This window comes from Ranitomeya variabilis, chromosome 3, assembly GCF_051348905.1.
Source record: "Ranitomeya variabilis isolate aRanVar5 chromosome 3, aRanVar5.hap1, whole genome shotgun sequence".
Classification (NCBI taxonomy): domain Eukaryota; kingdom Metazoa; phylum Chordata; class Amphibia; order Anura; family Dendrobatidae; genus Ranitomeya; species Ranitomeya variabilis.
This window is the reverse complement of record NC_135234.1, coordinates 33,853,198-33,880,919: the sequence shown is the minus strand read 5'-3', so window position 1 is coordinate 33,880,919 and position 27,722 is coordinate 33,853,198. Positions and strand designations below refer to the sequence as shown.

The 27,722-nt window shown below is 42.7% G+C and overlaps 1 protein-coding gene across 4 annotated transcripts in view; it reads left to right on the top strand.

Annotated features, from left to right (window-relative positions):
* Window positions 1-27,722, top strand: part of SON (SON DNA and RNA binding protein) — a 126,933-nt gene that overhangs the window by 7,836 nt on the left and 91,375 nt on the right. For all 4 annotated transcript variants that reach the window (XR_013223674.1, XM_077293924.1, XM_077293922.1 and 1 more), the window contains one exon: window positions 17,181-17,347. Coding sequence is in view for 3 of the 4 variants with exons in the window: in XM_077293924.1 (XP_077150039.1) it covers window positions 17,181-17,347 (167 nt within the window). In the remaining variant the exon portion in view is untranslated. The remainder of the gene's footprint in view (window positions 1-17,180; window positions 17,348-27,722) is intronic.

The window sequence follows — 27,722 nt, the reverse complement described above, 5'->3', positions numbered from 1 at the left end:
ATATTCCTGCCTTTGATGCTGAGCCTGCATCTTTCCTAACACATGACAGAGGATTTAACCAAACATCAAGATCCGAGCTCTACATGCGGCTGTTAATAAGTTAAATGCAGCTGTCAGTCACTGACAGCAGCATTTAACATGCGCCGGCCACGTTATCGCTGGGTTCTCATGATAGCCTGGGGTCTGCAGAAGACCACCGTGCCTGTCATCACAATCCTCCTGTGAACGCCGACCCATGGCCGGCATTCATAGCTTGTGATTTCTGTTAAACAAAGCAGGACTGAAGCTCTATGTGTAGCACAAGTGATAGCACTATCGCTGCTTCAAGTCTCTTAATGGGACTATTAAATAAAGTAAAAAGTGGAAAAATGTTTTAAGACCCCCCACAAGTACATATCACCCCTTTTGCCCCATTAAAAATAAAACCATAAAAAATACACATTTGTTATCGCTGCGTTAAGAAATGTCCAATCTATAAAAATATAAATTAAATTAATCCGACCAATTATATAATTAAATGAAATATCACAGGTGATTAAAACATGTAATCTAACCGAAAATGGTATAAATATAAACGTCAGGGTGCAAAAAATAATCAATCACCCGGCCGCAGATCACAAAAAACGAGTCGTTACTGGTCTCTGAAAATGGCGACAAAAGCAAAACTTTTTTTCATACAAATTTCTTGATTGTTTTTTTCGTTTCACCATTTAAGTAAAAAATAAACTAAACATGTTTGGTATCTTTGTACTCTCCGTGCTTGCGTGGGTTTCCTCCGGGGTCTCCGGTTTCCTCCCACATTCCAAAGACATACTGATAGGGAATTTAGATTGTGAGCCCCATCGGGGACAGCGATGATAATGTGTGCAAACTGTAAAGCGCTGCGGAATATGTTAGCGCTATATAAAAATAAAGATTATTATTATTATTACTCATACTGACTTGGGGAATCATTATCAGGTCAGTTTTACCATATAGGTAACATGGTAAATATAAACAAAGTATGGAATTCCACTTTTATTTGCAATTTCATCATTGGATTTTTGTTTCCGTTTTTCAGTGCACTTTATGGTAAAATCAATGGTGTCATTCAAAAATACAATTCGGCCCACAAAAATACAAGCCCTCATACGGTCATATTGATGGAAAAATAAAAAAGTTATGGCTCTTGGAAGAAGAGAAGGATAAGACAAAAAAACAAATGGAAAATTGCACTAGTTTGTAGGGTATGGACATGATCTTATAACAGCTGGATTTTGGTGCAGAGGAGGGGATAATATCTCTGTAGGGTATCACTAAAATATATACAGAACCATGCTATAGCTCCTCCACTGAGGTACAATCCTGCCGTGTAGGTGACCGGTCACTATAGCATTACCTGCAAAGTCTTGTTTAGGACGTGTCTGCTGTTTGCATTTTTTTACTACAAATCTGTAAATAGTTTGTTCTCTGGATTGCTGTATGTAAGGTTGCCCAGGTATGCAGGGTGTTGTAGTGTTCAGCTCTGAATAGTACCCAGGCTACAGTTGGATACTATATGTTCCCGTTTGTTTGCAGGGGAGACAGACTGCTGCGAGAGGTGTCTGACAGCTCGTTTTCATCTCGCCATGTTGAAAGCGCATGAACAGTTGACTGAGGCTAATGATCATGTGTACGGGGGAGGTCTGGAGGGTTAGCGGTCTGTCAGTCGTACTTTTGACTCACCGCTATCTTATGTGTATGGCCAACCATGACCGACTTGTTCTGATATGTATGGCTACCTTTTAAAGAGCTACTTTTGAGTTGTCTTGAGTAGTTCTGCACTTTGCTTCCTTCCTGATTTCTAGCACGCTGGCCTTTCCTCCTTGGGTAACAGTTCAAGTGAGCAGCAGAAGTATTAGTAGAACTATAAAGCTCAGCAAAAGATCTTCTAGTACACATTCAGCCATCAGTGCATTGTTCTGAAACTACACTGCTATCCGTGCCTTTCAACGAGCACACGCTGTTAGAGCCACCTTGGGCTGGTGATTTTGCAAGACTTACAACCTCTTGTTAGGAGCTGAGGGGGGAAGGAGGTGAGCATCTAACGTCTGTATAGAAATCGTTGGGATTTTAGGAATCACCTTCTCTCGTAGAATGCAACTACTGTGCACACTCAGGGTCTGGGCAGGCACTAGTGGCTGAGCTACCTAGAAACCAGCTGTACAATATGTAAGATAAAAGATCTCACAGCAGATCGAAAAAGCAAATCAGTTGCAAACTTAATTATTTTCATGCTGTCTAATTAAAGTAATTTACTAACTTGAGAACACCCTTTTAAAATGGCTGCAGCAAGCGAGAAGTTAGACTTGAGATGCTTTTGAGAAGTAAAAAGGATGCATAGCGACTGGACAGGATTTCTCCCCATAGTCGTGTATGTTGTTGCAGACAAGGTTGCACAAGTGTTTTTGGTCAGGAAACTTGTGGTCGTGTAGCTCTTGCCCTCTCCATATCGTACAGATGGTCTAATGCCTTGTTGGGTATCCACTAATGATGAGCGAACGTGCTCTGATATCGTGTTAGCCAAGTATCTTGGGGGTGCTCAAATAATGTTTGTCTCTGCTGCCCCATGTTTTCAGCTGTTGGATGTAACACGTGGGGATTGCCTAACAACGGCAAAACATGCAGGGACTCGAACATGTTATTCGAGCATGATACTAAGATATCACGTTATCCGAGCATGTTCGCTCATCACTATTACCCACAGCTCGAAAATATCTGCCAAAAAACATGTATCCAGTTGTACATGGTGTACCCATTCATCATTTGTATTATTATTATTATTATTATTTTGTATATTGGCAGATTTTTTTTTTTTTTTGCGTCAAATTATTCAAAATGCTGCACGTGCTTCAGAAATTTTGCCAAAATATACATGCTTTTTCTCCCCTTGTCTTTAGGTGTATGTTGTGTATATTTGCTGCAGTTTATTTATTTATTTTTTTTGTTTCCCGGCTGGAAAAAGGTTACAATACGCACATTTTTCAAATGTTTTTTTTTTTTTTTTTTAGAGTTTTTACTGGCTTTTTTCCACCTGTTATTAGAATGGGTGAAACATGCTGAAAGAAACGACATGCTGTGGATTAAAAAAAGAAAAAAAAGGCTAAAAGTAAAATAACAGGAAAAAAAAATACGTTTGTGGTCTGCATGAGATTTTTCCAATCGTATTCACTTTTCCTGGTACTAAAGAAATGCATTTGCTTCACAGAAGAAGAAAAAAAAAAAGCAGTGAAAACGCAACACATTTTGAGACGTTTCAAAAGGTTGCAAAAATATCTGAATGTCCTAAACTTCACTCACATTGGCGAACTAACCTTCCCCCTCCCCCCCAAAAAAAGCAAACCAAAAAAAAACAGATGAACCCACAATGACTTTAAAAAGGTGCAAATGGAAAGATGAATATTGCACAAAACACTAAAAACTCATTAAAAAAAAAAAAGTACCAAAAACGTGAACCTGAATATATATATATTTTTTTAAATTCTTCATATCCTTTCAGAGATGGAAGGGCCATTTTATTTAGTGGGTAGTGGGCCCAGTATTTACAAAGAGGGCGTGGGGTCACAGGATTCTCTGGAGGTGAGACATTAGTGTAACTCCCTCTTGAAAAGCCATAAAAACTAACCCCATACCTCTGGAACCACATGGTGGATTAAAAAAAAGCACAGAAATTGGAATACTCGGGAACACACGGAATGACTGGTCACTTTGGACCAGATTTGTGTGTGCATATATATAATATACAGTGCCTTGTGAAAGTATTCGGCCCCCTGGAACTTTTCAACCTTTTCCCATATATCATGCTTCAAACATAAAGATACCAAATGTAAATTTTTGGTAAAGAGTCAAAAACAAGTGGAACACAATTGTGAAGTTGAACGAAACTTATTGGTTATTTTAAATTTTTGTGGAAATTCAAAAACTGAAAAGTGGGGCGTGCAATATTATTCGGCCCCTTTACTTTCAGTGCAGCAAACTCACTCCAGAAGTTCATTGTGGATCTCTGAATGATCCAATGTTGTCCTAAATGTCTAATGATGATAAATATAATCCACCTGTGTGTAATCAAGTCTCCGTATAAATGCACTTGCTCTGTGATAGTCTCAGGGTTCTGTTTGAAGCACAGAGAGCATCATGAGGACCAAGGAACACAACAGGCAGGTCCGTGATACTGTTGTGGAGAAGTTTAAAGCCGGATTTGGATACAAAATGATTTCCAAAACTTTAAACATCCCAAGGAGCACAGTGCAAGCGATCATATTGAAATGGAAGGAGTATCATACCACTGCAAATCTACCAAGACCTGGCTGTCCCTCTAAACCTTCATCTCAAACAAGGAGAAGACTGATCAGAGATGCAGCCAAGAGGCCCATGATCACTCTGGATCAACTGCAGCTGAGGAGGGACAGTCTGTCCGTAGGACAACAACCAGTTGTACACTGCACAAATCTGGCCTTTATGGAAGAGTGGCAAGATGAAAGCCATTTCTCAAAGATATCCATGAAAAGTGTCATTTAGGCTATGTTCACACGCTGCGGATTTTGCTGCTTTTCCTCAGCTGCGGGTCCGCAGCGGTTTCCCATGCGTTTACAGTACAATGTAAACTTATGGGAAGCGCAATCCGCAGTGCACAAATTCTTTGTGCGGAATTTGCAGCGGTTTTACACTTGCTCCATAATAGAAAACCGCATGTGTAAAACCGCAGTGGAATCCGCACAAAAACCTCGGTAAATCCGCAGGAAAAATGCACAGTTTTTTTGCCCTGCGGATTTATCAAATCCGCTGCGGAAAAATCCGCAGAGGATCATTCTACGTGTGCACATACCCTTAAGGTTTGCAAGAAGCCACCTGGGAGACACACCAAACATGTGGAAGAAGGTGCTCTGGTCGGATGAAACCAAAATCGAACTTTTTGGCAACAATGCCAAACGATATGTTTGGCGTAAAGGCAACACAGCTCATCACCCTGAACACATCATCCCCACTGTCAAACATGGTGGTGGCAGCATCATGGTTTGGGCCTGCTTTTCTTCAGCAGGGACAGAGAAGATGGTTAAAATTGATGGGAAGATGGATGGAGCCAAATACAGGACCATTCTTGAAGAAAACCTGTTGGAGTCTGCAAAAGACCTGAGACCTGATTTGTCTTCCAATAAGACAATGATCCCAAACATAAAGCAAAATCTACAATGGAATGGTTCACAAATAAACGTATCCAGGTGTTAGAATGGCCAAGTCATAGTCCAGACCTCAATCCAATCGAGAATCTGTGCAAAGAGCTGAAAACTGCTGTTCACAAAACGATCTCCATCAAACCTCACTGAGCTCGAGCTGTTTGCCAAGGTAGAATGGGCAAGAATTTGTATCTCGATGTACAAAACTGATAGAGACATACCCCAAGCGACTGGCAGCTGTAATCGCAGGTGGCGCAACAAAGTATTAAGTTAAAGGGGCCGAATAATATTGCACGCCCCACTTTTCAGTTTTTGAATTTCCACAAAAATTTAAAATAACCAATACATTTCGTTCAACTTCACAATTGTATTTCACTTGTTGTTGATTCTTCACCAAAAATTTACATTTGGTATGTTTGTTTGGAGCATGATATGTGGGAAAAGGTTGAAAAGTTCAAGGGGGCCGAATAGTTTCACAAGGCACTGTATATCTGTAATGTGGCACCGTATGGGCCTGCACTTTGTCTCCATCTACTTCCCATTTTATTTAGAGGCACAGAGGTTTTTGAATACATGTAAAAGTATAGGGAATGCATGGAGTATTTATTATGGAATCCCGGGGAGGGTTTATCGATCTTTTTTGCAGGTATTTTGCCAAACCACAGTCGCACATTTGGACTGCCACGTTTGCGCTATAACTTTTTCTCCACTCCTAAAACTGTGTGCCAGGTTACCAGAGACGGGTTTAACAAGTTTGACGAAGAATTGTTAGTAAAGAATAATAGGAACAAAAATCATGGCATGAACTTTGTTTGGCTTTTTGACCAGCCCAAGATGGGCCAAGTTTATTAACTATATGAACCTCAGTCTCAATAAGTCTCCCCCCTTTGTGTGTTTTGCATTGTATTTACCTGCACATTTCCGCATACAGTATGACGGCTGCTTGCACATTTACTAGCTGCCTCTGCAAAGTGCATAATACAAAGTCCAAGTACATTTATCACTCTGGGCCCTAGTTATAGTACGTAATACTCTGTACAATCACATCAAGGTATGTGGGTCACTCTGCAAATAGTCGTTCTATGACAGTGCACAGGAGCCGTGGCCAGGCCATCAGTGATGAGTATTAGCTCCACAGGAGACCTGGAGGTGACTGCAGACTGCTGAATGATTGCTATGATGCCCGCAGCCCTAATGAAAGCTTCAACCATGCTCAAAAGTGATTTTATGTAAAAAAAAAAAAAAAAAATCCACATAAAATAATAAAACACACAGTGTAAAGCTATAGATTATAGAGTAACAATTTTAAGACCGGGCCATTTTCTTGTGTTTATGATCACATTTCGTACATGTTTCAGAGCTCCAAACATTTTCTTTCACCATCCCATATTAAAAATTTTTTTGCTGCTTTTTTTTCGAGGTACATGAGGTCTAAACTTTAATGTCTCCTTTATTTCTTTATTCTGTAATCTGAAAATGAAATTGGGTCTTTAAAAAAAAACCAAAAACATTAATTCACAACTTTTAAAGTCTATTAAAATGCATTTTAAAATGTTTGTCTTCCATAGCAATTATTCTTTTTTTTTTTTTTTTGCTATTTGTAATTGCCCCCTCATTTATTTCACACATTATGCCCCCCCATAAAAGACCTTTGGAGGAATTTCAACACTAAAATACTTTATTATTTCTCTTTGGGACTGGCATGTTATCGCCAGTTACAGCTCCTTCTCTCTCCCGGCACCAAGTGATCACGAATGCTGGGAGCAGAGAGAGAATTAACGCTTTCCATATTGTATACACAGTGCTCTACAAGGCATCAATGGTACTAAACCTTCTTTGCCTTCTCTATGTGGAGCCTGGCTGTTCCTGAGAGCTGGCTCCACAATCCTGCTGACTCCGCAGATGCATATTCTTAAACATCATTGCAGAGTCCTATTCGGATCACTCTGATCTATAAAGTCGATATGCAACCCAGAAGAAGATACAATTTTTTTTTGCTGCACTATATATATATATATATATATATATATATATATATATATATATATATATATATATATATATATATATATATATATATATATATATATATATATATATATATATATAATTTTTATATGGTGTGTCAATCCAAAAAATAAGTCACATTGCGCTTGGGACAGAAAATGGTCCACGTCCATAAAGTTGTCCCGAGATCAAGAACACCTGGCTATTGCCCTCCTTAGTCCTATCCACAGTTCTCCACAAGTGTGCTGTTTTTGGAAGGAAACAACCTTATGTTAATTAATCATGACAACCCCTTTAACCCCTTAATGACCGCCAATACGTCTTTTAACTGACCTGAGATATAAGAGAATAGCCTCCCCGTACAGGTGACAATCCAGCAGCTGTCAGCTGTACACTATAGCTGGCAACTTTCTGCATCAGCCACGATCAGTGTTTGCACCATCCATATCTGTTTAACCCCTTAGATGCTGCTGTAAATAGTGACTACATCATTATAAATGGTTAACAGAGTGTGGGGGCTTCCTCTTTATCCCAATTGGTGCCCTCAGATCATGATTGTGTGGTCCTGATGTCTGCCATGGCAATTCATGACCAAATTGCGGCCTTAGAGTCTGACGGCTGCAGTAATCTGTTCAGAAGTTAGATGCATTTAGGTGGTAAAATTAGCAATTTTCAAAATTTGAATGATTATCCCTTTAATCCAGATGGTCATACCACAGCAAACCATTAATAAATAACATTTCCCACATGTCGGCTTTACATCAGCATCATTAGTAAAATGTTATTTTATTTTGTTTGCATTTTAGGAGGATTAATAATCTAGCAGCAATTTTTCATTTTTTCAAGGAAATTTACTAAATTTATTTTTTTAGGGACTTATCCATGTATGAATATCCATATTGGGAAACCCCCAAAAGTGATACCATTTTAAAAACAGCACCCCCTGACATATCGAAAACTGCTGTCAGGTAGTTTATTCAGGTGCTTTACAGGAATTAATGCAAAGTGGTATGACAGAAATTAAAATGTGTATTTTTTTAACATTTTTCTCAAATTTTTGATATTTTTTATAAATAAACACATAATATATTGACCTAAATTTACCATTATCATAAAGTATAATGTGTCACGAAAAAATAGTCTCAAAATCACTGGGATTCGTTGAAGCGTTGCAGAGTTATTACCACATAAAGTGACACTGGTCAGATTTAAATAATTTGGCTCCGTCACTAAGGGGTTAAAATGTTAAAGAAACTGAGGAGCGAATGCAAAAAAAAATGTGGCAACCCCGCCACTATACTGGGTGACTGTGTTTCTGCTGACTGGCAGCATTACATTAAACTTATCTGCAAGTCACTCTGTAGCTACAGCTGAATTTCCCCCCATGTCTCTCCTGTGAGGGTCTCGTCTCACCTGGTTACTTCTCCCTCCACACTAACCTCTGTTCTGCTGTGAAATGTAGATGGGTGGGGTGTGTTGTGGCAGTAGGTCATTACGTCATCAGCCTCTCTAGTGGGCAGCATCTGCCGATACCCGCTCCTAGGCTTTGGTCCACATTCATTTGGGCGCTGCTCAGTAAACCTTATTTACAAGAAGTCATTAGGGAACCTGACTATAATGGAATAGAATGAGGATGACGGCAGGATAATGACTGTAATGACATGTTGTGGGAGAGCTTCTGTATTTCGATCCTGTTGCGTTTATACTGGCACGTTATCGTCAGTATTACTGACACATTATAACTCGGCGGTTGTCATTCTGCTTATATGATAAATGCAACACCAATAATATACCCTACGGTGGTTAGCTGCACATTAAATGTATACCTATAAGAAAACGCACCACACATTGATAATATGAAAAAAGCACTTTATTATATCAATGAAAGACCAAAAAGGGGTCCTGGACGAAGCAACTTCTTGCGAAACGCGCGTCGGGTGTGGTGGACGCCTGGTCATTGCTCCATTGTCTGGTAAATATGTACTGGTGTATCATTTAACATGATGAATAAGTGTGGGTATAATCTATCGTAGCTTTTTGTATACTCTTTTATATGTGGTCTTATATGGCACATTAGCCTTTCCACTGTGACCACACATTTAATTCTCTTGCAAACATTGCATTTGATTTTCCTTTTGATTGCATTGCTACGCCACACTTAGTCACCATATGTTTTTTGTGCTTATGTGTCAATCCTATACAATGTGAGCGCTACATGTACATTAATACATTTATGTATATATTGTTATGACCTTTTTCCAGGTGTCTACCCTTTTTTTTTTTTTTTCTCCTGTATGTTGTATTTTACCTGCGGCCTATTTTAGGCTTTTTTATGACCATTTTTGGTCTTTCATTGATATAATAAAGTGCTTTTTTCATATTATCAATGTGTGGTGCCTTTTCTTATATGATAAATGATAAAGCCTGAAGGACTGATGCTATAATGTGCACAGAGGCTAACTGCTTGTATGTAGGTGTGCTAATTTATACTGCCTGATTAATCAGAATAAATGTCCTAAAAATATCTGACTCCTAAATCCTTATCCTAAAACAGGCCTTTGAAGCTCGGCAATCTCTGGCAGTCACAAAGAGAATGAGTGGAGTGGAGCATATGCTTGACTTTCACTCCATTATGGCTGGACTCCATTAGCACCTTCCTTTGGTTCATTGGGGTCCCAACAATTGAACCTTTGTCAATTGAAAAGTTATTCCCTATATTATCAATAGGGCAAATCTTGTATACGTGGTACAACAGCATTGAGGTGACATCAGATATAAAGTTGATGGTTGAATAATCTTTGGGCAAATAATACAGGAAATTCTAGGTCTTGGTCTCTGTTTAGGAAGTGGGGGCTGCTCCTTGCCTGTCTATATATAAACCTATAAAGAATTGCGCAGACTAGAACTTCACATACAAAAATTACATAGATTTTATTGGCAATAACATATAAAATTTATAAAGAATAACGATAGAAATGGTACCAAATGAAAACACAACACCACAGATCAAAGGTAATTGAATCACAAAGCCATATAAGCCTCATTATTCATTAACCCCGTGGATATAGTCTCTCTCCCCTTAACGGCATAGTCATTGAAAGTTCCCACATATAGGTCAGTACAACAAACGGCATAGTGGATTAAATCAAACTTGTATAATTACCATTACATCTGGTCTGATGGTGCCATGACCCCAACGCGCGTTTCGGCTGCGTGTGCCTTCTTCCGGGGGAGTCACTTCCTTGCCTGTCTGCGGGAAGTGGGGGGCTGCTCCTTGCCTGTCTGCGGGAAGTGGGGGCGGCTCCTTGCCTTCGGGAAGTGGGGGCGGCTCCTTGCCTGCCTGCGGGAAGTGGGGGCGGCTCCTTGCCTGCCTGCGGGAAGTGGGGGCGGCTCCTTGCCTGCCTGCGGGAAGTGGGGGCGGCTCCTTGCCTGTCTGCGGGAAGTGGGGGCGGCTCCTTGCCTGTCTGCGGGAAGTGGGGGCGGCTCCTTGCCTGTCTGCGGGAAGTGGGGGCGGCTCCTTGCCTGTCTGCGGGAAGTGGGGGCGGCTCCTTGCCTGTCTGTCTGCGGGAAGTGGGGGCGGCTCCTTGCCTGCCTGCGGGAAGTGGGGGCGGCTCCTTGCCTGCCTGCGGGAAGTGGGGGCGGCTCCTTGCCTGCCTGCGGGAAGTGGGGGCGGCTCCTTGCCTGCCTGCGGGAAGTGGGGGCGGCTCCTTGCCTGCCTGCGGGAAGTGGGGGCGGCTCCTTGCCTGCCTGCGGGAAGTGGGGGCGGCTCCTTGCCTGCCTGCGGGAAGTGGGGGCGGCTCCTTGCCTGCCTGCGGGAAGTGGGGGCGGCTCCTTGCCTGCCTGCGGGAAGTGGGGGCGGCTCCTTGCCTGCCTGCGGGAAGTGGGGGCGGCTCCTTGCCTGCCTGCGGGAAGTGGGGGCGGCTCCTTGCCTGCCTGCGGGAAGTGGGGGCGGCTCCTTGCCTGCCTGCGGGAAGTGGGGGCGGCTCCTTGCCTGCCTGCGGGAAGTGAGGGATTCAAGGAAGGTCTTGTACTAATAGTAAAGGCAGAATGCTGGTGACAAATCACCCACTGAAAAATAGGACATGGCAAATTAAAACTGCGTTTGAATCTGGAATGTTCCCGCGTACATTAATCTGGGATGTGCACCAAAAACTATTTTTTGTTGTAGGGGGATCAGGGCAGAAAGTCTATGGCTTTTCTACTGGCTTTGTGAAAGAACTAGTGCATTATACGAGGGGCGTTCATTAAATATTTCCCACTTCCTGTGGACTGAGAGCAATGAAATTTAGCACAGTTCTTAGTCCCTCTCTATATAGGTGCCACCTAGGGGGACACACGTCTCCCATCTCTTTAACCCCTTCTCCCATCTCTTTAACCCCTTCACGACCTTGCCCTTTTGCGTTTTCGTTTTTCATTCCCCTCCTTCCCAGAGCCATAACTTTTTATTTTTCTGTCAATATGGCCATATGAGGGCTTGTTTTTTGCGGGACAAGTTGTACTTTTAAACGACATCATTGGTTTTACCATGTCGTGTACTAGAAACCGGGAAAAAAAATTGCAAGTGCGATGAAATTTAAAAAAAAAGTGCAATCCCACACTTGTTTTTGTTTGGCTTTTTTGCTAGGTTCACTAAATGCTAGAACTGACCTGCGATTTGAATTCTCCTGGTCACTACGAGTTCATAGACATCAAACATGTTTTATCTAAGTGGTAGAAAAAAATTCCTAACTTTGCAAAAAAAAAAAAAAAAATAATAATAAAAAAAAATTGCGCCATTTTCCCATAACCGTAGCGTTTCCATTTTTCGGATCTGGGAAACGCTGAGCTGACGTTTTTAATGATACCACTTTTGTGCAGATATGTTCTTTTGATCGCCCGTTATTACATTTTAATGCAATGTCGCGGCGACCAAAAAAACGTAATTCTGGCGTTTCAAATTTTCTTTCTCGCTACGCTGTTTAGCGATCAGGTAAATCCTTTTTTTTTGTTTTTTTTTGATTGACTGGGCGATTCTGTACGCAGCGACACCAAATGTGTAGGTTTGGGTTTATTAAATTGTTTTATTTTGAATGGGGCAAAAGGGGGGTGATTTAAACTTCTATATTTTATTTTTAACATATTTTTTTAAAACATTTTTTTTTACTTTTGCCATGCTTCAATAGCCTCATGGGAGGCTAGAAGCTGGTATAGCCTGATCGGCTCTGCTACATAGGCGCGATCGTCAGATCGCCCCTATGTAGTAGATTTACTGCATTGCTATGAGTTCTGACCACAGGGTGGCGCTCATAGCAATCCGGCATCAACAACCAGAGGGACCTCAGGTTGTCATGCCGACGCCTCGCTGACCCCCGATCATGTGACGGGGGTCGGCGATGCGCTCATTTCTGGCCCGATGGCCGGAAGCGCCGGTTAAATGCCGCTGTTAGCATTTGACAGCGGCATTTAACTAGTTAATAGCGGCGGGTGGATCGCGATTTCACCCGCCGCTATTGCGGACACTTGTCAGCTGTACAAAACAGGAATGCATTGATCCGCTTACTTTCCGCATGTGGCTATGCCCACCATGCGGGAAGTCAGCGGATCATGTGCGGTTGGTACCCAGGGTGGAGGAGAGGAGACCTCTTCCAGGCTCTGGGAACCATATAATTGTTAAAAAAAATAAATAAAAAATAATAATAATAAACTGCATCGCAGACTTTATGTATAAGCTTTTTTTTGGAGGTTGCTCCTTCAAGAACTTTTCCACAACAGACCTATGTGAGAATTTTTTTTTCTCGCCACCCATCGGCACCTCATGAGATGACTTTCTGTTAATGACGTAATGATCTTTTAGGATGTATATTGAAAATTATAATTAGCATTTATTTTTTTCTGTACCCCAAAAAAGTCAACACAGTCACTATGTGGCATTGTGATGTGTAGGTTTATTCTAAAAATGAAGGTGTTTGTAATGGAAAATGTAGGAGAGTTAGTGTCGACACTCCCATTGTGCATTACAATACTTCTGTATTCCAGTGCAATACGACTCTTCTTTACACTTTTAACTGTCTTCTGTTAATGGCACGCCTGACGGCTATTGTTAGGCCTCTGGCTGCCAAGGGAACCAGTGGCACCCTGCCATCACATTGTGGCGGTATTGATAGGGGTGACGGGACAAGCCACCTTTGAGCCCAGCTGTTGTCAGACAGCCGACTGAGTCCGCGCAGATACTTCTGATGCAGTGCCCTGAAAAAGCACGATTACGGCCACAAGGACACTATTGGTACCTGTTTATGGATGATTTATCAGATGCCTGCATGGTTTTTTTTGTTTTGTTTTGTTTCATTTTTCATTTCATACTGGTTCTTACTGTGTAACATAGTTATTAAGGTTGAAGGAAGACTTTAAGGCTATGTGCACACTTTGCGGCGTCCTCTGCGTGTTCTCCCGCAGCGGAATTGATAAATCTGCAGGGCAAAACCGCTGCGGTTATCCCTGCAGATTTATTGCGGTTTGTTTTGCGGTTTCCGCTGCGGGTTTACTCCTATACTATTGATGCTGCATATGCAGCAATATGCGGCATCAATAGTAATGTTAAAAATAATAAAAATTGGTTATATACTCACCCTCTGACGTCCCGATCTCCTCGGCGCTGCACGCGGCGGTCCGGTTCCAAAGATGCTGTGCGAGAAGGACCTTCGTGATGTCACGGTCATGTGACCGTGACGTCACCGCAGGTCCTGCTCGCACAGCAACTCAGACCGGACGGCCGCGTGCAGTGCTGAGAGGTGAGTATATCATTATTTGTTATTTTAATTTTTTTTTAACACAAATATGGTTCCCAGGGCCTGGTGGAGAGTCTCCTCTCCTCCACCCCGGGTACCATCTGCACATTATCCGCTTACTTCCCGCATCGTGGGCACAGCCCCATGCGGGAAGTAAGCGGATCAATGCATTCCTATGTGTGCAGAATCGCAGCGATTCTGCACAAAAGAAGTGACATGATGCGGAATGTAAACCGCTGCGTTTCTGCGCGGTTTTTCCCGCAGCATGTGCACAGTGGATTGCGGTTTCCATAGGGTTTACATGTAACTGTAAACGCTATGGAAACTGCTGTGGACCCGCAGCTGCAGAAACGCTGCGGTTCCGCGGTAAAAACCGCTATGTGTGCACATAGCCTAAGTCCATCTAGTTCAACCCATAGCCTAACCTAACATGCCCTAACATGTATCTATGGTTGCCCACTGAAATAGTTACTCCGGAACTGATGCTATTTACCCTATGTTACAGGTTATCATGGTGATAGTGATTGAAAAATTAAGTTTTGTAAGTGTCATACCTATACATCATTTTAATAATGTCGAGGTCAGTAGCGAGCATAGCACCTAAGTTGTTTGGAGGGATGAGGCTCCCTCTGGCACACGATGCACACGCACCACACACCATACGCTACACACACGCACACCATTCTGCAAATTGCCTTTTCAGAGGAGAAGATAAGACTAAAGCCAAACCAGAATCTGTTTGAAGAGTGTTTCAGGGTGTTGCCCCTCTTCAGTGCAAATTATGAGATCTGATTTGGCTAGGTGAGAGGCTTAAGACGGAAACTGAGGCCTGGCTTTTCACTATCTACAATGAGAAGTGTTGCCCCTTAGATGTCAGGCCTGGCTTGTCACTCTCCACAAGGAGAAACGTTACCCCTTAGATCCCAGTCTTATACCTCTCACCTAGCCAAATCAGATCTCATACTTTGCACTGAGGAGGGGCAGCACCCTGAAACATATGTCTGCAAAATGAGGTTCTGGTTTGGCTTTTATCCTAAGTAATATGGCAAGGCTAGTTAAAGAGTCGATAGCGACTTTTAGGATTGCTACTTCCAATAGGTGGCACTAGAGTTTTAGTCCTCTCATTCTCTGCAGAGTCAATTTGCATATTTAATTTCCCAGAGGAGCATGCATGGCCTTTAAGTCTCCTCACTCTGACATGCCAGGCCTGGCTTGTTACTCTCCACAAGGAGAAACGTTACCCCTTACATTTTTCACCATTTCAACCGTAAATTAAGGCTCAAAATGGTACCAATAAAAACTTGATTGCAGAAGCCCAGAAATGACTTATTTTTGTATTTAATATTTCTTTTCATTGTGCATATATAATGGCGTTGCATTTATGATTGTTACAGTAAATTCCAAAATATAAAGGTGGAATTGCGTTAAATCAGTTATTACTTAGTATCCGTGAGCTTTTCATGAGCCAGTCCATATCAAGAGTGTGGAAAAATAGAGGAATCAGAAATTTAGGCAACTGACTCCACAACTGTTACTTATTTTTTTTTACCCCGTGTTTATTAATACACTCCCTGAAGAAAGAGTAAGGCTACCATCCATGATGAGCGTTTGGTGAGTTTTTGATGTTTCAGAACTTCTGCACCCATCAGGGAAACTTGGGTTACTTGCATTTTTTGGAAAACAAGCAGTGTAATAAAACACAACAAAAACTCATCGTGGGAACGTAACATTAAAGGGGTTGTCCAGTCTAAATCGATAAGTGTGCATTCTCTCTGAATCCGCCCAGTGCGTGCACTGTGTGCTGTGAGAATTTACCGGCTTTTGAGTCAGGACCGGCGGGTACGTATGTGTTCTACCTACTCCCAGCCATGGTCTGTCTAGTGGGTGCAGCCTTGCTCAGTACAAGGGTATGGAGCAAGGCCGTGCCCTCTAGTCAGGTTCTGGCTGGGAGTATGTATAACATATACATCACCACTGTTCCCGGCTAAGAAACCGGCGAATCCCTGCAGCGCACAATGCATGCGCTGGGCGGATTCACAAGTCCGCAGTCAGAGTGATTGCAAATTTATCAATTTTAGACTGGAGAAACCATTTAAAGTCATGTGACTGCCGGACGGTGAATCTTTGCCTGTCATACAAATGCCGTTTTACAGTCAGACCAATATAAATGATGCGCACTGCGCAAAATATCATTTCACCCAAAGAGCCATTTTGCTCGTTCATCGGTTGATCGCCATCCTGTTTACACAGCAAGATAATCGTGAAAATAGCGTTTTTAAGAAATCTCTCCAAATCGTGCTGAAAGACTTCTGTTTTCACTCCAATAATACACTGCACACATAGCATTTTTTTGATTTTCAGACTTGCATGAACTGTAGGCAATAAAGTAGGGCATTGAATCCCCTGCCGCCGCCGTAGTTCTGATGCTGCCCGCTGGTCTTTGTGTACGCTTTACTTATTTATTTTCTCTCTAATGGAGCACAGCGTAAGATTTGCTTCTCACTGACAAGGTCCAATCAACATATCTTTGTTGGGGCATGCATACTGCCAAATTCTACCAGTCACTCCATTCATAGGCCCGTCGAGTTCTGCGATCGGCTTTTTTCGGAAGCCCCATTGAGAATGAATGGAGCAGTGGTCCGGCGTCAGACCTGCTGCCCTGTTTTGTAATGGGAATAAAAATTCCCAGTTCTGACTATCAATACAGATCCCTGCGGTACCAATACTCACAAATTTTTCGCAAGTTATCCCCTATCCTACTGAAATCAATGACATGACCGCTCTGCCAGTGCTATGGCCATACCGTGCTGCTCATGAGTAGGTGCTAGTTTCCGAACTATGGTCTCTTTGAGTCCTGCCCACTGCCCTTACCACATCGAAGCTGAAGGCCAGCTGTAATACTGGACCAGGCAGGCTAGAAGTTGCCTCCTGTCTCAGAAGTTTAACCCATAAGATGCTGCAGTCGAAAATGACCATGCTGTCTAGGGGGTTGAGTAAAGAAGGAGGTGGTTCACCCTGATAGGCTACCCGCCCCACAGTAATGCAGTCATAAGGATATAATGGGGCGAGGTCTGCCATCGGCAGTGGTTTCACAGGCTGTAGTATTTGTCATAGCATTATACAAGCAATCTAACCTTATTGGGACAAAAATATATTTCTGATTTTTAAAGGACTCGCCGCATCTTGGTATTAATGATTCTTCTCCTTGTTTCCTTAGTGAAAACATGGACGGCTCTCATAATGGTGAACTTCCCGCCCCGGAGACTGAAAATGCTCCTGAAAGTTCAGCAGGTGCTACTCAGAATGAAGGAAGCAGTGAAACGGTTACTAAACCTGAAGACACAGAGGCTAAACCCATGGAAATCGTGGAACCTCAGGATCCAGGTAATGAGTCTTCATTTATTACCGGCTTACACGGGCTGAACTGCCTTCAAGAAAGCATTATACACATCTGTATATTTTGATCAACGTCAGTCTGCCATGGCATTCTTTTATAGAGAAAGCCAATGTGATGGCTTCATCATCCCGCTAATAGGAAATATCGCCCATAGGCCGCATTGACTGTAATGGGTTCTGTAGTTTGTAATAAAATTAGTAACGCAAGCTGCGCTAATTTTGCCATTGGAAGCTCCAACGGACCAGTCAGAAGCTCTGAATGTTAGCGTGATAGTGTCATTATATGCCTTTTATTATGGGTGTCTCGAACTATCAATGTACCAAGTATATATGGCACAGTTTTGATGGTATTTATCAAATAGTTATTTATTTATTTATTTTTTTAATCCTTCTACATTTGAAATACTGACTCGTTGGGTTTCAGTGTGCCTTTTTAAAGTGCAACTAAACCTTTAAATAAAAGTATCATGATATTTTCTAGCCCCACAAATGTGCTCAGCGGTGAAAGGTCCTTAACAGAAAGTCTTTGTCTGTCTACTGATGTGTGTTGCTTGCTCATGCAGTAGCCATTTGCTTTTGTGCAGTGGATTTTTTTTTTTCCAGGACTGGAATCCTTACTAATGTTAAAAGCGTTTAAGGGGCCACATTTGATCAAAATACACTTAATTACACTTTAATCACTTCCTGACATAAAATGTATTGGTATGTTGGGTGTCAGTACATATGGAGCAAGCTCAAGAGCTGAACCCGCATCAAACCCAGCAGATAATGACCGTATTACGTCTGGAGGAAAGAAGGTTTAAGCGTAACAACAGACGTGGATTCTTTACTGTAAGAGCAGTGAGACTATTGAACTCTCTGCCGTATGATGTTGTAATGAGTGATTCATTACTTCAATTTAAGAGGGGACTAGATGCCTTTCTTGAAAAGTATAATGTTACAGGGTATATACACTAGATTCCTTGATAGGGCGTTGATCCAGGGAACTAGTCTGATTGCCGTAGGTGGAGTCGGGAAGGAATTTTTTTCCCCATGGTGGAGTTACTCTTTGCCACATGTTTTTTTTTTGCCTTCCTCTGGATCAACATGTTAGGGCATGTTAGGTTAGGCTATGGGTTGAACTAGATGGACTTAAAGTCTTCCTTCAACCTTAATAACTATGTATGTATTCTACTGCCAGCACCTGTGTCTAACAGTAGCTTCTATCTTCTGTTTAACCACTTAATTGCTACTTTTCATCTCTTAACAGCATTTAAAGGGATTGTCTACTACTTGGACAACCGACTTCTTAATTGCTATATTCCGCCATGTAAAATAGAAACAACCTGTACACGCCTCTGTTGCCAGGGTGCCCTCCAGCAACAGCGATGCCGAGTCTCCCGGGGCTTGCATGACTTTGTCACGTGATCCCTGCAGCCAGTCAGTGACCGCTACTGAGCCTCTTACCATCAGACGAAACTGATATCCAGAAGAAGTCAGAACTGCTGCTCTCACATCCTCCTGATGTCAGTTTTGTCTCGACAAAGTGATTGTGAAGCTTCCCATTAGCAGCCGCAGATTGTCATGTGAGCCCTGCAGCCAAGCTGACGCAAACCCCAGCACCAAGTCGGAGAGTATAGAGATTGAAGTGGTGGTCCGAGTAGTAAACTACCCCCTTAAGTAGCGGTCTGGTGCTGCCGTCCACTCTGATGCTCCTTGCCATTGCAGGAGGACAAACATAAAAAGTTTTAAAAAACACAAAATAAAATAAAGCTTTTAGCCCCTATATGTCTTCGGTCGTGTCCCTGCCTTTGATGCGGGCTCCGGCACTGAGCTTGCATCTTTCCCTGCACATGACAGCTGATCTGATCTAAAAACAGGCAGGGAAATGTTTTACCTCTCAGAAAAAAATCATTGTGATCCCCCAGCTGCCCTCTCTGTATACTCTTTTGCTTCCTCCCCTGCCCACCTGCCCTGTGGTATGATCAGACCATGTTCCTTTACGGTCAGACATAGACATTACACAGTACACCGCAGAGGAACATTTAAAAGATTACTTTGGCAAAGGAACATTTTATTTAATCACATCCAATTGTGGAAACTATGATTATTCCAAGATCTATTCATTAAAATTAACTTTTATTCACAGGAAAATCCCTTTAAATAAAATAAACTTATTTGTTATCACGACCTCCATAAAATTCCAATCTATTGAAATATTTCATCTTTTAGCCTTTATGGTAACAAAAACAGTTGTCAGAACATAGTGACATGTACCAACAATATATATAATTATAAGTAGTGTGTATGTTACTAACTATTTTTTTAAATTAGTGAAAAAAAAATTGATATCAGTGTAATCGTACTGACCTGAGGAATCAGGTCACAAAGTCGTTTTTTCAGCACAATATTCGAATGCTTTAAAAATAACTAACCTAAAAAAGCAATGGTGCAATTGTGCGTTTTTTTTTTTTCTTGACCATTTCACTACTGTACTTTTTTTTTTTTTTTCTAGTTTTTCAGTTATATGATAAAATTAATGGTGTTATTCAAAACCACAAAACTTCCTGCAAAAAAAAACAAACAAAAGTAATGGGGGTAAAAACAAACCTCAGAAACAATAATTGGCCACAGCAGAAGGGATTAAAGAGGTTTACTACTGGGACTACCCCTTGATATACTCGGGCCCAATAAACTAAAAAAAAAGCTTATACTCTCCTCCCGTGCTGGCGCTGTTCCCACTGTGTCTGCACTCACGATCTTGGGGCTCTCGTGTGGTTGTTGTGACTCATGACCCCGGTGCCCAGTCAGCGCTGGCATCACTGTCCTCACCTTCTGACAAATTGAGCATGAAGAAGTCTGCGGGAAAGGTGCCGGCACGGGAGGGGAGTATGCACCTTTTTAATTTTATCTAAACAAGGGGAGAAGAGTCAGCTCACCCAGTGCGATGCAAACCTGTAGCTGTGGATGTCCTCGCACGGAGCCGACAGGGACCAAGCGTGGCAAAGCATGGAAAGATCAGGTCCTCCAGCGAAGCAGTAGGTACTTAAAGTAAAAGTCAGCATTTATTGGTGCAGTTAAAACCGTAGCGGCTTCTCCAGTGGCAAATACCAACGCTTTTCGGCTAACACGCCTTACTCATGGAAACCATGGTAACTTCTACTTCAAGCAACCACTACTTCGCTGGAGGATCTGTTTTTATTTTATCGGGGCCAAGTGTGGAGTATGAGAAGGGGTTGTCGTAGTAATGGGCAACCCCTTTAAAAACACTTAATAAAAATTGATGTACAATAACTAACAAATTGTATTGTGGTACCGTGTTAGCCAGAAAAATCGATGTGAATACTTTTCTGACCAATGATGACAGAAGTATTCTAGGAGTGATCCCTTTATTGGCTAACCAGAAAATATGTTTGCAAGCTTTCAGAGCACAGTGGCTCCTTCTTCAGGCAAGATTATTTTTTGTAATCCCGCCTGAAGAAGGAGCCACTGTGCTCTGAAAGCTTGCAAACATATTATTTTCTGGTTTGCCAATAAAGGTATCACTCCTAGAATACTTCTGTCATCATTGGGCAGAAAAGTATTCACAATAATAAAAATTGATAATGTTTGACCCCCATTACCCTGGGGGAAAAAAGCAGTAATTACAGGCTAGCTGACTTTAAGTTTTTTCTTTTTTTTCCCTTTAAGGCTAGGTTCACCACATCATCTGCGTGTCAAAACGCATGCAAAAGCGTGCTTACACCGGCACACATCATCTTGTGCATGCTTTTAATTGCGTTTTGGCATGCGTTTGTGTTTATGCGCATGGTGGAGGCGGTGACATAATTTTTTGGACATGCGCAGTCTAAAGTACGCATGCGTATGCATGTCCTTGCGTACCAATGCCTTCCCATAGTAATGCAGTTTTTTATGCAGACAATTGCGCAATATTTGACGCCTCAAAAAATGCAACATGTTGCGTTTGCCGGACACCAAGAAGCAACTCCATAATAATAATTTTATATAGCGCCAACATATTCCGCAGCGCTTTACCAATTATAGAGGGGATTTGTACAGACAATAGAAATTACAGTATGACAAAAACACAGTTCAAAATAGATACCAAGAGGAGTGAGGGCCCTGCTCGCAAGCTTACAATCTATGCGTACGCATCCGCATGCGAATAACATGTCCATGCATACACAATGTTAGATATGTGCGCAGGACGCATGCGGATCATACGCTGCGCACAGAAACCCTAACGTGAACACGGCCTAATTCTGCAATTTATCCGATGCTCTTAGATGAGATTGGACTTCTAACATTGAATCTGTATTTGCCTTTCTCCACGGAAGCCATTGGCAGCGGATAGGGCTGCTGTTTACTTGCTGCTCCCTTTATACTAGCAAAGTTTTCTGTAATTGGAAGTACACTTTTCCTTTATGGCAGCACGAGAGCGTTCACGTTGTAGACCGTGTTCATTCACTGTCGATATCACTGGTAAACACCCTGCGCTCTGTACAGAATCTAAAATGCAGAAAAGCTATGGAGGAATACTTAGTCCAGGAGAGGGAAAAGGCCTGTGCCACACCAGTAGGAACATCTAGACCCTAACAGGGGTTGTCTAGGCCACACTGGCTGCAGACTTGTGAATCCCCTCAGCATGCACAGTGCGCGCTCTCAGGATTCCCTGATGTCTGTGCAGGCGGGCACTTGGTTGCAGATATGCAGTTTGTATACATGTGTTCACATGCCGACTAGACATGCGCTGCCTTGCTTAACACAAGTGAATTGATTGAAGCTGGACAAGTCTAGTCTTAATGTGGCTGTAACACTGCAAATCGCACACTTGTGGTCACATGACCGCCAACACTGGAGAATCCTGACACCCTGTGCTGTGAGCATTTTTATGTCTGCAGTTAAAAACTTGAGGCCCAAGCCTGGGCACCCTCTTTTTTAATATAAAGCAAACGGTTATCTTTTTCTCTCTCTAAAAAAAAAAAAATATACTATTCAAATGACCGCAGGTTTTAAAGGGCGCTCTCTGAGAAGTAATCCACAATGGCAGCTGTCGCCTATTTCAGACTGCAGCCCATCCTATGCATGTATTAGGATTGGTAGCAGCTTGAAGAAACGCTGCTCTAGACCGGTGTCTTTGAGCTGCTGTATAGTAGAGCTAGTGACTGTCAGGGTGGGGGGCGAGCAGAACCTATCTGCGTAATCAGACTAACAGGTTTACAGGGGAACAAAGACCAGGAAGAAGAAGTGACTGCTCAGTTCTCTGCTGTTACATGACAGGATTCTTACTCTCTGGAAACCCTACTGATTTGAGATCCACTCCAGAGCCAATGAACTGTTGCAAAGGGCAACTTAAAGGGAAGGTGCCATAAAAAAAATTTTTTTTACAGCAATTGTAAAAATGTAAAGAATTAATGTTTAAATTTTCTTAAAAAATATTTTCATTTGTTTATAATTTAGTAAAATATGAAAAATAATTTGGAAAGTTTTGGAATTTCCACTTTTAAATACTAGGGGGAGCAGCTGCTGAAATTTCAGAAAAACCTTGTGTACAACAAGCTCACATTACTGCACTGCAGTAATTATGGGCGGAGTCTGCTGACGTGTGTGATGTCTCCTCCCCTTCCCTTCTGGGTGTCTGCTAAGGGATAAGAGGATGATATTCAGGAATCCAGTGAGCAGCCATTTTGTTGGTGACTGCAGAGTAAGGCTGCCGTCACACTATCAGTATTTGGTCAGTATTTTACCTCAGTATTTGTAAGCCAAAACCAGGAGTGGAACAATTAGAGGAAAAGTATAATAGAAACATATGCACCACTTCTGCATTTATCACCCACTCCTGGTTTTTGCTTACAAATACTGAGGTAAAATACTGACCAAATACTGATAGTGTGACCGCAGCCTTGTACTGACAAGTAGACAGTCACCGAGGATGGCAGGCAGCAAGGATTCTGGGAGATATGTGGTGGAGGGAGCAGGGTGACAGCAGCACAGAGTATTTCAGGAGAGCAGTGTGCTGGTCTATGGGGGGCACCATGTTCAGTGCGCGGAGCAGCCAGGGATTGTACATGGAGCGCTGTCTTTTATACACATGGATGGACCGTCTGCTCCTCAGAAATCCAGGAAACATTTCTGCGGATTGATGGCCTGTTCTGATCCAGACTTTGCATGCAGACCCCATTCCCCTCCTCAGATCCTGTCTTCTCCATCCTGTCCTGGCGATGTGTGAAAGTGAGACGTCAGGCGAAGTACGGGGTGACGCTGGGAAGGAAATGTAGCCATAGAGTAATGATAAAAATGAGACCCCTCTCTTCAGCTGCCTCACTAGCCCTGACTGCACCTAACTGGAGGTCATGCTGCCCCCTCTATTACCCCAGACCCTCGTGCAGGTGCTCAGCCAGAACCACCGTAGAATGGGTCCACTTTCTGAAGATAATACTGCCATAGTGTTCTCACATAATACCGCTATATAGATCACACATAATACCGCCATATACATCACACACAATACTATCAAATAGATCACACAATACTGTCATACAGTTCTCGCATACCACCATATAGATCACACATAATACCGCCATATAATTCTCACCTAGTACTTCCACATAGATCACACATAATCCCACAATATAGTTCTCATATACCACCGTCATACAGTTTTTACATCATTCCACAACACTGAGCAAACATAATATTGCCATATAGATCACATATAATACCGTCACATAGATCACACAATACTTGGCGGCATAATGGGTGATATTATATATATATTATAATATCCCGGCATAATGTGTGGTCTTTATGGGAGTATATGTGATATATATATATATATATATATATATATATATATATATATATATATATATATATATCGGCATTATACGTGATCCATATGGTATTGTGCTGCTCTAGGGAGGTGAGAGACGTATGGTGGAAGGAGCAGGGTGACAGGAGCACAGTATTTCAGGACAGCAGTCTACTGGTCTGTGGGTGGGAGGGTGTGCTCACACTCACACGCTCGCAACTGTATACTTATAGCCTTTACTGGCTATTAAAATGGGGGACACCCCCCAAAAAAAGACGTGGGGCCCCCTTATAATTAATAACCATCAAATATTATGCAGACAGCTGCGGGCTGACATTAATAGCCTAGGAAGGGGCCATGGATACTGTCCCCCCCCCCCAGGCTAAAAACATCAGCTCTCAGCCGCCTTTTACATGCGCCTTTTCTGGCGCTTTGCCTGGCAATTTCCACTTACCCTGTAGCAGTAGCAAGTGGGGTTCATATTTGTGGGGTTAATGTCACCTCCATATTGTCCGGTGACATCAAGCCCACGGCTTAGTAATGGAGAGGCGTCTATAAGGCACCCATCCATTACTAATCCTATAGTTGTATTGTAAATAAAGACTCGGCCAGAATAAAGTCCTTTATTAATCTTTTTTAAACCATACCGAACGCATAATCCTCGACTCCCTCATCTCCCACAACAAAAATAATAAACCACATTGGGGAAAGACACGCAGGGGGAAGAGGAGTGCATAGGAGAGGATTAGATACTGACTGCTGAGCCGTGTATCTAATCCTGGCCTGTGTGATACCGACAGCTGAGCCGTGTATCTAATCCTGTCCTGTGTGATACCGACAGCTGAGCCGTGTATCTAATCCTGTCCTGTGATACCGACTGCTGAGCCGTGTATCTAATCCTGTCCTGTGTGATACTGACTGCTGAGCCGTGTATCTAATCCTGTCCTGTGTGATACCGACAGCTGAGCCGTGTATCTAATCCTGTCCTGTGATACCGACTGCTGAGCCGTGTATCTAATCCTGTCCTGTGTGATACCGACTGCTGAGCCGTGTATCTAATCCTGTCCTGTGTGATACTGACTGCTGAGGACACAGTACACGGGACAGGATTAGCTACCCAGGACAGAGGTAGCAGTGGTAGGTGTATATAGAGGCAGGTAGCAGTGGTATATAGAGGCAGATAGTGGTGTACAGAGGCAGGCAGGCAGTGGTATACAGAGGCAGGCAGGCAGTGGTATACAGAGGCAGGCAGGCAGTGGTATACAGAGGCAGGCAGGCAGGCAGTGGTATACAGAGGCAGGCAGGCAGTGGTATACAGAGGCAGGCAGTGGTATACAGAGGCAGGCAGTGGTATACAGAGGCAGGCAGTGGTATACAGAGGCAGGCAGTGGTATACAGAGGCAGGCAGGCAGTGGTATACAGAGGCAGGCAGAGAGTGGTATACAGAGGCAGGCAGAGAGTGGTATACAGAGGCAGGCAGAGAGTGGTATACAGAGGCAGGCAGAGAGTGGTATACAGAGGCAGGCAGAGAGTGGTATACAGAGGCAGGCAGAGAGTGGTATACAGAGGCAGGCAGAGGTATATAGAGGCAGGCAGGCAGGCAGCAGTGGTATATAGAGGCAGGCAGGCAGTGCTAGGTGGTATGTAGGGGCTGGTAGCAGTGGTAGATGCATAAGAAAATAAAAACGCTGTACTTACCTTCTTTCCTCTCCCAGGAAGTGCTGAGTCATGTTCAGGGCAGAGCAGTGTGACGATCTCCCTGCTGTGCTCTGAACAGGTCGGCAGTGATTGCAGCCTGTAATGTAATACTAAGTACAGGCTGCAATCACAGCTCCTCGCTGCAGATATTTACCCTGGACCCTCGGCAGCAGCTTCTCCCAGCAGCAGCTTCTGCCATCGCATGCACTGAGCTGTGTGTGCGATGGCAGAGGGAAATAAACAAAATGGCCGCGATCTCCTCTCACAGCTGTGACGCGGCAGCTCAGTGGGCGTGGCCAAGTCACAGCTGAGAGGCAGGAGATGCGGTCGGAGCCCGACTGTTGGCTCCTATGTACATGGCTGCCGTAAGTGAGGTGTGCAAGTGTCGTGCCCAGACACTTACACCCACACTAATGAAAATGGCGGCCTCCAGTGGTAAAAGTAAAAGTGAATAAATAAAAAAGTATTAAAGAGGTACATTTACTTTTGTATTAAAAATAATTGATTGTATAATCAATAATTATTAATACAAAAACTAAAATCACGGCACCCTCCCTTTAAGACTGAGCTTTAGAAAATAATTTTTTGTTCAGGCTCTCGTCCTCCTAAACATTAAAGGGAATCTATCGTCAAGATTTTCTCCACCTTGTCTGAGAGCGGCATGATCTGGAGACACAAAACCTGATTCCAGAGATGGGTTGCTGGCTGCTTTTTGTGGTATCATCACAGTTTTATTAGCTGGAGATGATTACTAGAGGAGTAAACTGTCATGTAGTCCTCCTCCCGTATTCATGAGCTCTGTATGACCCCACTCACACCAATGATTGGCAGCTTTCTGTGTACACTGTGCATAAGCCGAGAGCTGCCAATCTGTGGTGTATACAGCTCTGCTTTCGAATAACTGCTAGATCAGCAGCACAGAAAACAGCCCGGCAAGTGAAACCTCACTAGAATCCGAGCCTGCCAGATGAGGGAGCAAAAACCCGGTGACAAATTCCCTTTTAACAGGCAAAACGTAAGCAACTTCAATGACAACACTAGAGATGAAATATCACAAACTGAAATAACATGCAAAACAACAAACAAACAAAAAGAAAGCAGGGGGATGTGTGGTATAAGCGGTATAACAAATCAGCGTACACAAATGCTAGCAATAATGCAAAAGCGACCATCTTTCATTCCAAAGCACATATAGGACCAAACATGTAAAAAAAAAAATTGAAAAGCCCAAAATTGACCAAGATCCCCTCCTTGCCAGCAGATTTTTTTCTGCTTGTATCATACTTTATTGTGACTTCTCTATCTCCATGTTCTGCGGGTTCACTTTGTATACGCTTTATTTTCTATACTTTTACCATTCTTTTACCTGGCCTCATCAGTCCTTAAATTGCGGTGTGTTAGGGAGCAGGAATTTCACTTATTGAGGTGCAGACTCTTGTTAACTTTTGACCCTTTGTTGTGCACATTTACTTGTTTTGAAATGATTGATCCTGCGTGTTGTGTTTTGGAAGAAAGTAGTTTTATGTTCTCCTAAGCTTTGTTCTATATTGTAGTGCTTATATTACATGCTTCGTCTTTTTTTTTTTTTTTCTTCTCTCTCTAGCGCTAATTAATTTTGACATTTTTCAAATTTTTGGTACTTTGAAGTCTGTCTTTAGGAGTATGTTCCCACAGTCCATAAACGCTGCGGGTTGGACGCTGCGTACATCCGCAGCGTCAAACCCACAGCATCCAGATGTTACAGCATAGTGGATGGGATTTTAAGAAATCCCATGTCCACTATGTGTGCTGAGACGCCTGCGGATCACCCGTGGAGACGGACATGCGGCGCGTCTTTCCAGACCGCAGCATGCATATTTATCTTGTGGAGATGTG